Consider the following 12,296-nt stretch of genomic DNA (forward strand, 5'->3'; position numbering starts at 1 on the left):
CCTCTTCTCACCAGACTATTTGCATTAACGACAGAATCAAAGACAGAATTACTAGTCAGCAGTATTTAAACCGGTGAACAACTCCTGAGGTCCAGCAAGCTGCAAACTATTTGTTTGAAGCCAAAGGCTACTTGCAAGCCAACGATTCTTGTTTACAGGAGGGCAGTAGTGACGGCAAAATGCGCGGAAATTCGGTGAAAACAGTTACCTGACGCAACTGTCGTGTTGGCGAAATCAGTGTTGATCCTGAATACCCACTCAGCAATAATAGACGCCGACAAAATCCTGGAAATGCTCTAATTCTTGGCGCAGCATTACATTACGTCAATCTAATGTCCTAATTGTGACCAGCCGTTTGTGCGATGGTGGATAACACAAAGGGTGCGATGTTAGTAACCAAATACTATGTCATTTTGCCGGATGTCAGTCATGTGATTCAGACAATGATTCAAAATGGAATAGGTCTCACTAATGCACTACTCACGAAGTTGCTGAAAGCTCTTGGAAGCAGAAAATCACAAACAGGAGATTACGCTGTCTTTCAGATGTACCTCCCTTTAAAACCAAATTGGTATGAAAATGAGTGCATTTTAAGGAAACAGACTTGTGTGAATAATTTGTTGACACAAAGACGATTCAACTGAGATTAATGATGCGAATTCGCATGACTGAGGCTGCGCTGTGCCAGGAGACATTAATCTGAAAGGCCGGTAATTTTACACGCAGTACAAAGCGAAAATAACTTCACTGCGTTCTGGGGTCTTTAAATAAAGTTTTGTAGAAACGCTGTACTGCTGTCAAAACTGTGGCACTTAGTATCATCATCGTATTGTTTGTCAACCCTATTATCGTGTTCTCTGTGGTCATGTTTATCGTCAGTTTCGTCATCATCATCATCATCATCATCATCATCATCATCATCATCATCATCGTTGTAACTGTCGCCGTCACATCATTACCATTTTTGTCTTGAGAGGTGGTAGAAATATCAGAACGGAAGAAAACGGTTACATACCGTGTGACAGAAAATTCTCCTTAGGAAGCTCTTTTTCAGGCTTTCTAACCGTGCTTTGTGATGTATCTGAATAAAAGAAAGTGAGTAATAATTTCAACTAGTTTGGGTCTTCACCTGTAACTCGTCCGTTTTTACTACCGAAACATATCTTTACTTAATTTGCTTTGTGCTGGGGGCTTGAATGATTTGTGAAAGGTGATATGGAGGTAAACGATGGCGCAGAATTGACGTATTAAATTGCCGCTGATTTGGTACCAGAAGAGAGTCAGTAATCTCGTGCTATGGTTGTGAGTTACCAAGCACCCCAAGGGGCTATAGTACATTCACTCCAAAGTTGATCCACGAGGAAAACGGAAAATATGTTATTTAAACTTTTATATGTGTCAGAGGGGTCGATAGACACTATACTATTTTTTAACGGAATATTCACACTGGTTCACATGTACTGAGTCAATATGGAAACACTAGAGGCTGGAAGTATATGCATCAGTATTTGTAGTCTTTGGGAGATTAACTGATTTACTGACAGGTTTTTCTCGAACAGTATGTATAAACTAAATGTAAGAAGCATTAAAATCCTCTTCAGTAGGCGATAAAATCCATGGCTATCTGAGCAAATTAGAGCCACACCTTGTTGAAAACAAAAGCACTCGTTTTACTGCCTGCAAACATTCCAGCAAAAGTTTTCCACCTTTTTAAACGGGACGCGTTTGTACACACAGAAAAGTGTTTGGCCTTTTTAGCGTTACCCCAGGACTCAAAATTGTGAATGAATGAAACCACGAACCTGCAAAACTTGAGTACAACAGACCGATGAGAACCACCTCAATATCTCCCAGTACTACTATCTATGCGGTCACAACAAAAAGTCAACACGAGCTGACTCGGAACGGTTGGTTGTTTAGGAGCACCTTGAGTGATACGGTTGGGAATTACTTCGGACTTTACAACTGACGTGTATTTCAACTGTGGATCAGCAGCCCAACTATGGACCAGTTGTACTACTAAAGATCTAGGGCTGTATGGGTTCAATCCTGCCTTAATAGCATACGTGGTCGTAATCTCACAGACGGATTCGAAATGCATCCAGAGTTTGTAAGGCTAAATTTCAACTGCTTATTGAAGAAAAACAAGCCAAATTGTCCATGTACATGTATGAATGTTTTTAGGCCTGTAAGATAGTGAATGTAGCCCTGCCAAACACTGTTTCAGTACATGTACTCTAAGTGATGTTACTTCTTGGAGAAGGTGTCTCTCGACAAATGGAATGCAATATTTCGAAAGGTTTTCATCGATGATATTTTTTGATTTGACAGAAAAAGGCAGCCTGCATATTAACATAATGTTCACTTTCTTAGAAATGACAGAAATTTATTGATGTGCATCTGCCTGATATGTTCGTGTGGGGCTGCCGAACTGGTCGTGATCTGGACAGAAAAATCGCAATAGTCCCGATGCTCTCAAAAAATTATTCTAGGCAACCAAATTTAGACAGCTGCCTAACTCATATGCTCACGCTGTTCATATTAACATCATTCGAGAACCTAAATCCTATCGTAATCCTCTTCACTCATCTGACTAGCTGGGATAAGTCCAACATCACTTAGACTCTTAACAACTCCTTTACAATGAAAGCATTCCAAGTAGGACCATACTCATAATTGGATTACATATGACATTCTCCAAGTACAACGCCACACCTTGTAGTATCGGTAAAAACTTTTTGCCAGCCCACCACCGGTTTTGCCATTCCCGAAGGCTCATCGGGTAGGCGTGGTCCTCAAGTTTTTATCTAACCTGTTTTCTATTTGGACGGAAAATCTACGCAAGTAGGGAAATGAATCTATTTGAAGATGTCCTTACTGAGGATGATTATAAGTTCAATCCAGTCCCGTTTTTACAAATGTGTGTATTCCGCCAGTGGTTTATAATTGGCCATCCAAATCATATACTGAAAATTGGGAACTACACCTACTTGATAAGCCGCTATCAAGGCGAAACCGGTTGTGTTCTGTCAAATGGTTCCCAGTTTGGCTTTACTGTCGTGAGCAGTAAAATGGAATAATATTGCAAATGGAAGATTGGGCTTACTTAAATTGGTCTTACTTAAATTCCCTTGTAGAACTCTTTAAAGGCACCATTTATATTGATAATAGAGATTATTTGGAGGACGACTTTTTAAATTTTACATTAGTGGATATACTTTGACGGTTTTCTGGCTACATCAGGCATTAGAAAAGATGTGGTGTATGCAAATAGCTCCTTTTGACCTTGAAGATTCCGTTTTTTCCCTCTGGCAAAGCCATTCAGGTGATCAAAACACTGAATTATATTGCTGTGCTCTCAGCAGTGTGTTTTGCCTCCAACAGTGATAAACACAGAGCAATCAACTGAACTGATGTTTCGAATGCTTAGAAATCAAAATAAATTCGTTTCCCTGTCCACAAGCCTAGTCTACCCAGGTTTAGTACGAATGAAAGGAAATTGTTACTGCTTTCTGGAGCACTTCGACTCTTCATTTTGACTTCGTAAACATTTTTCAGAGTTGTGCATACACATATACTGCTCTGACACTTATAGGGCTATTAATATGTATACAAAAATTGCAGCCGGATTTTCCGCACAAACTGTCTGTTTGGCCGCTAGGGATTTAAGTGATCATTCCCAGACAAGTTAAAGCCGATTTGAGATGTCACACAAGCTTTGAGCTCACATCTTCTATCAGGGGCTGGGTGGTCAGTGGTCAACAGCAAAGAGTAAAAACGCGGAGGCGAAAGAGAGGAATGTCGGACGCAGATAAACCACACTGGCATCCCGTGTTTCAGCAAATGGAATCTTCGTGGACATTCATTGCCCCGTTGAATTTTTCTGATCCTTCCTACAAAATTGCTTCAGTTGTGACTCACTGGTTTCCCGTTTCCCATTGTGAGAAGAATGTGTAATCCTGTGCGTTTAATTGGACCACCTGTAAGACTCACTGCAATTTTGAGAAATCTGCCATTGTTTGCGAACCGCAAGCAACAATCATAGATAAGGATAAAAATAAATTTATCGCTTGAACCAAGAGTACTCTCCGAATGACTAACTCTAACAATTCTCCAGTAACTGTAAGTGAGCGCTGAGAATATAAATGTATTTGGCCTGCCCTCGAAATGATCTCTCTCTGAAGAGGTTACACTGGGCGGTGGCTGACATAAAAAATCCTTGCAAACTCACGAGGTTTGATAAGCCCTTTTCAGAGGCGACCTCTTTGAGAACACATCTAAACGTTTGTGTGATTAGTCCCCATGGCCTAATAGTATCATAAGTAGAATTGTTGTGTTGTGCAACAGTATTTTTCCAAAATATTCAACCCTCACTCATATCGGCAAAGATCTCACATAGTGGTGATATTATTGTCCACTGGTTTGCGCTGCATCATTCGTATACGTTCGTTTAAACGCCTATTGTCATCAAATCAAAAAGTGCACTTCACCAATATTGCGGTACGCAATAACTGTGCGTGAACTTACCTATTTGGCACGCTTTCTGAACCGGCTATTGTGCCTAAAGTCCCTGTGCATTTTGTATTGTAGATAAATTTCTCATTGGAAGACGATCGGCAGCACCAGCTGAAGTGGGTGAATTGCTGACACAGGCCCAGAAATTTTTGATGCCTTACATATAGTTCCTTGAATCATTTGGCTCGTACAGTCTCAAAAAAATTGGAAGACGCAGCACCAGCTGAAGTGGGTGAATTGCTGACACAGGCCCAGAAATTTTTGATGCCTTACATATAGTTCCTTGAATCATTTGGCTCGTACAGTCTCAAAAAAGAGAGCTTACATCCAGTATTATGATATTAAGCCCACCGACCAAGCCATGAGACTTCAGTTTGATTAAAATATGCAGTATAATCAGTTCCTGTGGGCTGCATCACCTAAATAAGGGGAAGAATCCTCAGTAGAGCCCAACATTATGACATCAGGTTGGGACAGCTACTTAAATAAGGGTTGTGGTCGGTCCAATTTCGTCAATTTTTTCCACAGCTGTACGATACGTAAAACGAGAGGAGCAGTTTGAATAGCATGGGACAGCGATGGAACAAGTAGGTACCGAACCGCATTGGATGGGATGAACCGATGAGCAGTTTGCAAATACACTATTTTCAGACAAAAGCACTGTTTTGTGTATCTAGTTGGTTCTCATGGAAAACTCAACTGTATCTCTTGTTTATGATACTCTTCAACTGAATGGACTACACGAAGACAGCCTCATTTTTCAGTTGGTGCGATATCTCAAATATTGCAGTGTAATAACATGGAGGAAACTACTCAAAATTCATCTGAGTATTTGTTTATGACTTCAACTGAATGGACTACACGAAGACAGCCTCATTTTTCAGTTGGTGCGATATCTCAAATATTGCAGTGTAATAACATGGAGGAAACTACTCAAAATTCATCTGAGTATCTCGTGAAAACCAAATTGATTTGCGAATGAGTGTGTTTGTCGAAATCAGTCCAATTCGGGTTCAAGTGGAACATAAGGTTGACAGAAACTCGGAGACAGCACCTAGCTGGTGAACCCCAAGAAGGGCGAAACCGGTAGTCAGCCGTCGGAGTTTTCAGTAACGTTGTGTGTAGTTTCCTTTAAAAGAATACACTGTTTTCCTTTCGTGTACATGTTTATGTCGTCCCACGTGTAACACCAAGATAACCATTTTATTGTAAACTAACTACTATAAGCTAATCTTAAACCTGCACCACTTCAATGAAAGCAATTGGTCACCACACGACAAGAGTTATGCCGGTAGTTTGCCAGAGACATCATAATTTTTAATTTGTACAGATCGGGATTTAGACAGCTTGTGGCAAGACCTACTAAAGTTGACCATTATTTCGCATTCGCCAGTGATCCTTCGCACTTGCCAGAGAAAATAAGCGCATCTGCCTGTAAGCTGTTACCTGCTCCGAAATTCTGCTTTAGAGTAATGTATGCTGCGACGTGAGATGTTAGCAGCAAAATCTTTTAACTGCCGCCGAACGTGTGCTGCTATGCAGTTTACTTGTTTTAGCCCACAGCTTGTAATTGTCCCGATGGTTGGAGACACATCATACGTGATCCAAAAGAGAAGAACAATTTCAATGCTACCTCCCTCTGATTCTCTGCGTCACTCTCTGTCATTTCTTCATTTGATCATTTATTATCAAGGAGATGGAAATATGCCCTTCAAGACTGTCAGATAAACCCATACGGTGGTTGCACAGAAGGCGTTGGGAGCCATCAAAAGCTGCATAGCTTCGGTATGATAATTAATTGAACCATAATCATATTTATTATTACATGCACTAAAACCATTTGTGGAATAAACGATATCAGTAAACGCTGTTCTTGTTTTTCGCTAGCCGAAAGGCTAACAGCAAAGTGATTTAAGCCCCAGTTATTAAAAGTCAGAAAGCTCGCGGAATATCTCTTTGTCAACCATCATTTAGTAGGTTCTTTATTCCGTTCGAGATGAGTCGACCAAAAATGACGAAGCGATTCCGGTAAAAAGTATTTGTGACGCTTCCTTAGATAAATTGTGGATAAGAAACAATTTGTATTGCTGTTGTATGCTGATTACAGTGATACTGCCCATGAAATACTACTGATTTACGCTAATACCTCCTGCCGCTTTTCTCTTCTCCAAATATTCTAGTTACATTTAAAGAACTTGATGAATTTCAACGTCTTTGGAACCACTGGAGCGTGGGCCCGACTGACGACAAACCTATGCCTTACCACTCGAGTCCCAAACATTCAACCACTACTCCACAAACTTCGCCAAACCTTGGAAGCACCCCGGATTCGTTCACAGATGAAAAGCTTACTAATACAGACACAACCAGTGCACTCCACTCAATGCTTTCTGCCAACGGTCCTGCCGATTTCAATATACCGTCAGAACTACTGCAAACTTCCCTCTCGCCTACTTCGCTTCCTAACGGTACCTACCGTTTGGAACCGATGACAAAGGACAATAAGTCAACACGTTCATCTCTGGATAGGCTGGAGAAGTTGGCCGAGATAAAATCCAGCGTATCTTCCACCCTGAGTAATGGAGGTTTTCCTTTCGAAAATCCTTCTCCTAACGTCTCCCTGCAGTTTCCATCAGATCCAAGCATAAGCCTTTTCCAGCTGAATCAGCTTGCACAACTGTTCATTGGACACCATTCCCTGCAACAAGCCACACAGCCAGTTCCCCAAAAATCAAACCAAGATTCTTCGAGTATTGTTAATTTACCTGGATTAACCACAGATATTCACTTTGACTCATCCCGTCAAAAGTATGGACTAGATGACTACGTTCGCGCGTGCTTGACCTCCAACAGGGAGTCTTTCCAACTGAGACCGAGCGCTGTTGTGAAGGATGGATTCGAAGCAAGAACGACGCGAAGCAGTGTAGTAGGAAAACCCAATCCAGAACAGAAAAAATCCGATGGATTTTCTATTCCAAGTCTCCTTGGACGTTCAGACGAAGTCAAAGATTGCAGACGGTTTCCTACAAATTGTTCCCCCAAAGGCTCGTTCACACCAGAAAGATTTAATTGTAACACGTGTAGTCGGACCTATTCTACCCATACTGGACTAGTCCGACATCAGGCTCACAAACACGGTAATGTCCGTTTAGCTTCTCAGGCGGCAGTTCAATTGAGACCATCATCAGAAGCCTACAAATCACAAATAAAACCACCGGGTACTTCATCGATCAGTGCAGGTATCCGGTCAAACGAACCTGTTTTGCGTACAGTGCGACCACCACACAGACTGCGTACAAACGTCCAGATAGAAAAAATGGGCGCATTTGAGCCACATGGATCAGCAAATGCTGTGATGGAAAATCAATTTTTCGACGCCTCTGGCCAGTGTCGATCAGAACGACCATTCTGCTGCCATATTTGTACAAAGATTTACTATTCAATGTCTGCGCTAAAAATGCATGTCCGAACTCACACGCTTCCCTGTAAGTGTAATCTCTGTGGTAAGGCTTTCTCACGTATGTGGCTGCTAAACGGCCATTTACGGACGCATACGGGTGAGAAGCCCTTTGCTTGTGTTGTTTGTGCCAGGGCTTTTGCGGACCGATCCAACCTCCGAGCCCATATGCAAACCCATTCAGAAGTGAAACGTTATCGTTGTGTGCGGTGTTCAAAGACTTTCTCACGAATGGGACTACTTACAAAGCATCAGTCCAGCTCATGTGGCCTGAACAACAATGGAGATGTCACTACAAGCCGCCCTTCGGATACGATGAGTGAAGATTTGTTGTTGGACAGTGAAACCTCAAGTTCACCCATCACCTCACCAAAAGGTATTACATGAAACTATTCATTGGCCGGTCTCAAAATTTGGACCGCAAAGAGACGAACAATAGTGGCTCCAGTGTATTCATAGTTGTTAGCCGATAGAAAGTACATTTTGTATCACTCTTTCATCCCCACCCCAAATAGGAACATGTTTGTAGTATTGTGCTTATTCAGCCAGCTGCAGTCCCAAAAATTGTGCACAACTGTTGTGTTTGCTTTTCTCCTTTGTGAACGTACTCGACTAGGGTTTTACATGTCAGTAAGATCAAAGTTACCGCGGGAGAAGAATGGTCTCTAAGACAAACTTATCATTTTTTCGATTGAAGTTTCAAGATGTGGTATAGGATTCTCCGGCTTCTCAAGAGTGGTTTTAAGAATTCTCCGCTTCAAACCTAATGCATACAGAACAACCAGCTTGATTCTCCCAAATTGCTATTTAAGTGGCTGAGGAAATGTACAATTTGCTGAATTAAGTCATTTGTGATAACTGTCCGAAACCCATAGACAGCTTATTATAGGTTTCATGCTATCTGGGACAGATGAGGGGGGTTATTTCCCGGATTCGGAGAAAATCAATTCCTAATTTAAACGATGATATGGTAGAATGTCCGAGTGATGAGATTAGTGGGGTTGGATACTCGATAAAGTTCCTCAAGGTCAACAGCACATTGGTTTTCTTTCACATAGTGTGCAGCAAGCAGGCTGCCTCTAGATTCCCTTGCTAAAACGGTAAGGTCGTCTGCGGCTTTTGGGCTACCGTTCCACACTCAAGGCAGCCAGTGTGCTGTGAAATTGTGCGAAAGAGCGTCAATGTGAAACTAGCCATGGCAGACTACACAGAATTTTTAGCTCCAGCTGTTTCACCATACATATGAACTTAAAAATATGATGTTTATGTTCCCATCGCCCGATTTTCTTAACACGAGGATACACGTCCTAAAAAACTCAATGTGAAATAGCCATGGCAGACTACACAGAATTTTTAGCTCCAGCTGTTTCACCATACATATGAACTTAAAAATATGATGTTTATGTTCCCATCGCCCGATTTTCTTAACACGAGGATACACGTCCTAAAAAACGACGCATCTGCCAGTTGGAATTCCGATTAAATAACAAACGAAGTAACAGAAGGAGATCTTGAAATGCCGCTCAAGAAGGTGCAGTAGATCCACCTATTCAGCTGATGTAATGTTGAGGATGGGTGTTTTGTGTGGAATAGTGCACCGAGTGGGTGAGTTCTGTTACCTACTTTGCAGACAAAGTAGAAAAAACGGTCTATATGTGGTTATTAGGTGAAACTACTGAACTAATGGGCACTGAGTTGGCTTTCCATGGACCTCTTGGGTACACCGATAGAATTACGTGATATATAGAGAACTACCTGTTAGTCAATCACAGCACTCTAATCTGTGAGGCACTATCAGACCAGGACCAGAATAATGTGCCAAGATTTTACTGTGAGGAAATTATCGCCGAACTAACCCTACTTTGTTTTCAATCTCTTGGTAATCAGTTGCGTAAGTGAGGAAATCTATGAAACATATACTCATTTATTCATTCATTCACACGTTTATTCATTCATTCAATCATCTAAACACTCCCTCCTCTCCCACTCATTCATTTGTTCGTTTTTTGTTCGTACATTTGTTCACCCGTTTGTTCTTTCCAGACTTCTGGGTTAAGTATCGTTTATATTTGAAGAGCATATTCGCAAACATAAATAGTAAATGTAAGCGATAGCTGTGTGTGAGTTACAAAAAGCAGTGGAACGAAACCGGGAGAGAGTTGTCGCATTTTTCAGCAACCTTTTCAGTAGCATGGTCCGTCTAGAAGCACGACTCTGTTTTTCTCTCAGAGCATTTAGTGTGGTCACATGGGTAGGTGATGACGCTGATGACTACAAATATGATTTAACACGATCCTTCTAATACAGCCTTTGTTGTTTCTTATAACCTAGAAGAACAATTACAAGTTCACACTATCGTTTATTTTTGAAGAGCACGGTCGCAGACATAAAAGGTAAATGCAGGCGATGAATGCTGGAAGGGTTACAGGAGAGTAGTAGATAAAAAGGCAAAAGCCTCGAATTTGAAGTCATGTCACCAACAGTTTCAGTCAGATAAGATTAATCATGACGTATTCAAGAATGTTTAGTACGGAACCAAGCGTGCAAGGACAAGCAATCGAGGAAAGGACAAAGAATGGTGAATGTACTTCAAGGCGCAGTAAACGCTAGCGCAAGCAAGACTCGCACTTCAGGCACATAGTATCCGTCATACTTGGTCTGGTGTGAGATTCAATGGCAAGAATGTACATTCAACCCCATGTACCACGCATAAAAGTTTCATAGGTACACAGAAAGCCCACAATGGCAATTAAGCAGAAGTCACTGACCGTGATCTTGGGAAGTTCCAATCCAATAACAGCCTTGGCGGATTGGGGAAGACAGATCCCTCAATAAGAGGTGAACATCGGCTAGTGAACCAAAAATTCGACATCACAGCCGATTGCACATAGGGCTGAGCTAATGGCGAGGGAATATCCATCAGCTCCATTGTTCTGCTTCTTCTCATTCCATACAGTCACTTCGCCTCCATCCGACGTTATAGCACCCAAATATGGTGTACGTATACATATACGTTTGTATATATATGTATATATATATATATATAGAAGAAAAAAGAATTCCTCCCATGGTGTGAAAGCGAAAACTTTTACGGTGGAATCAGTTTTCGAAGGTCCATTTTACTGCATTTGAACAGTAGCGTTTCGAAGGCTCATTCACGCATTGTCGTCCTCTGCTGAGTCAGAGCAACAATAAACTGGGTTGAACTAAACATTTGACCAGTGTGTGCTAGAGACGCCCCTTCTCTTTCATTTATTACTCAGAGTCCAGCCCCGCAGTATATTATACCTGACTGACAGAATACTGGGAGTATCCTGCGATGGTATTTGCTTGACAGAGCTTTGTGTATCAGGTGAGCTGGTAGTTCACCCCATTTGTTAAAACAAATTCAAAGATTCATTTAAGCGCTTGTCGAACTGTCAGGTTGCTAAAACCACCCATATTGTACCGTCCAGTTCAACAAACAAATGGAAGTTTTCGAGGCTAAAAGTCAAGCAGATGAAGAAAGCTATGTGTAGACACGCTGCTTGAAGAAACGTGCTGAAGTGGTTTTAACGATATTCGTTGAGAACAGGTGGCACACTATGTCTCTCTTATGGGACGGATATAAATAGTTTGGCCATAGGAACTCCGCGAGTGTTGTAATCTTCGATTTAGTTGGACTCACGGGGGCAAATAAGGAGGCTTCTAGAACCTCGACATCTCGCCGCTTCTACCTGATGGGTGTTAAGAAGGGCAAATCGGGATACCTTTTAGCAATACTATGTATCGGTTGCTCTATCAAGAAAATATATGGGATCTCTCGAATGTCGCACAGCATAAAACAGGAGGTAGGGTTCGTGCAGCGAATTTAATTGGAAGATACCATAAACGAGAAATTTAACCAAAAAACACAGCCTGAATATTTCGCCTGTAGTTGTAACAAGTAGTCTTGAACAACAAAGCGGGAAAAAGTTTCTTCGGTGATTCCCAAATGTCGCGGTGATCCAAGTGTGGTCTGTCTTACATACCGCTATTTTTAGGATGTTTCACGTGCCAGTGACATGAAATGAATGTATTTGCTTATTGAAGAATGCACATTCAAACTCGCCCCTTCAATATGTATTACCAGATGAGGCATATCTGCGAACCAGAAAAGAACTCGAACAAGTGATGACAGATTTATTTGTTTGAATATTCTCATGGTTTCAAAAATACAAGTGACGAACGTTAATGTTTTCGGGATCTCTTTCGCATCTGATGCTGTGAGACAGTGAAGAGAGCTGTTGAGTGACTTGGCCGGTTGATTCGTGTCACACGACCAAGGCAGACTCAGCATAGCATT

At 41.5% G+C, this 12,296-nt stretch overlaps 2 protein-coding genes across 2 annotated transcripts; one reads left to right on the plus strand and one right to left on the minus strand.

Annotated features, from left to right (window-relative positions):
• Positions 1 to 5,201: 5,201 nt before the first annotated feature.
• Positions 5,202 to 8,359, plus strand: T265_03041 (hypothetical protein; the record flags this gene model as incomplete). The annotated part of the gene is made up of 2 exons (XM_009167430.1): positions 5,202 to 5,343; positions 6,696 to 8,359. The coding sequence occupies 2 exons, from the start codon at positions 5,202 to 5,204 to the stop codon at positions 8,357 to 8,359; spliced, it is 1,806 nt and encodes a 601-aa protein (XP_009165694.1).
• Positions 5,449 to 10,662, minus strand: T265_03042 (hypothetical protein; the record flags this gene model as incomplete). Its single annotated transcript, XM_009167431.1, has 2 exons — positions 5,449 to 5,644; positions 10,601 to 10,662. The coding sequence occupies 2 exons, from the start codon at positions 10,660 to 10,662 to the stop codon at positions 5,449 to 5,451; spliced, it is 258 nt and encodes an 85-aa protein (XP_009165695.1).
• Between the last annotated feature and the right edge of the window lie 1,634 nt (positions 10,663 to 12,296).

Source organism: Opisthorchis viverrini (assembly GCF_000715545.1).
Source record: "Opisthorchis viverrini unplaced genomic scaffold opera_v5_41, whole genome shotgun sequence".
NCBI lineage: Eukaryota > Metazoa > Platyhelminthes > Trematoda > Opisthorchiida > Opisthorchiidae > Opisthorchis > Opisthorchis viverrini.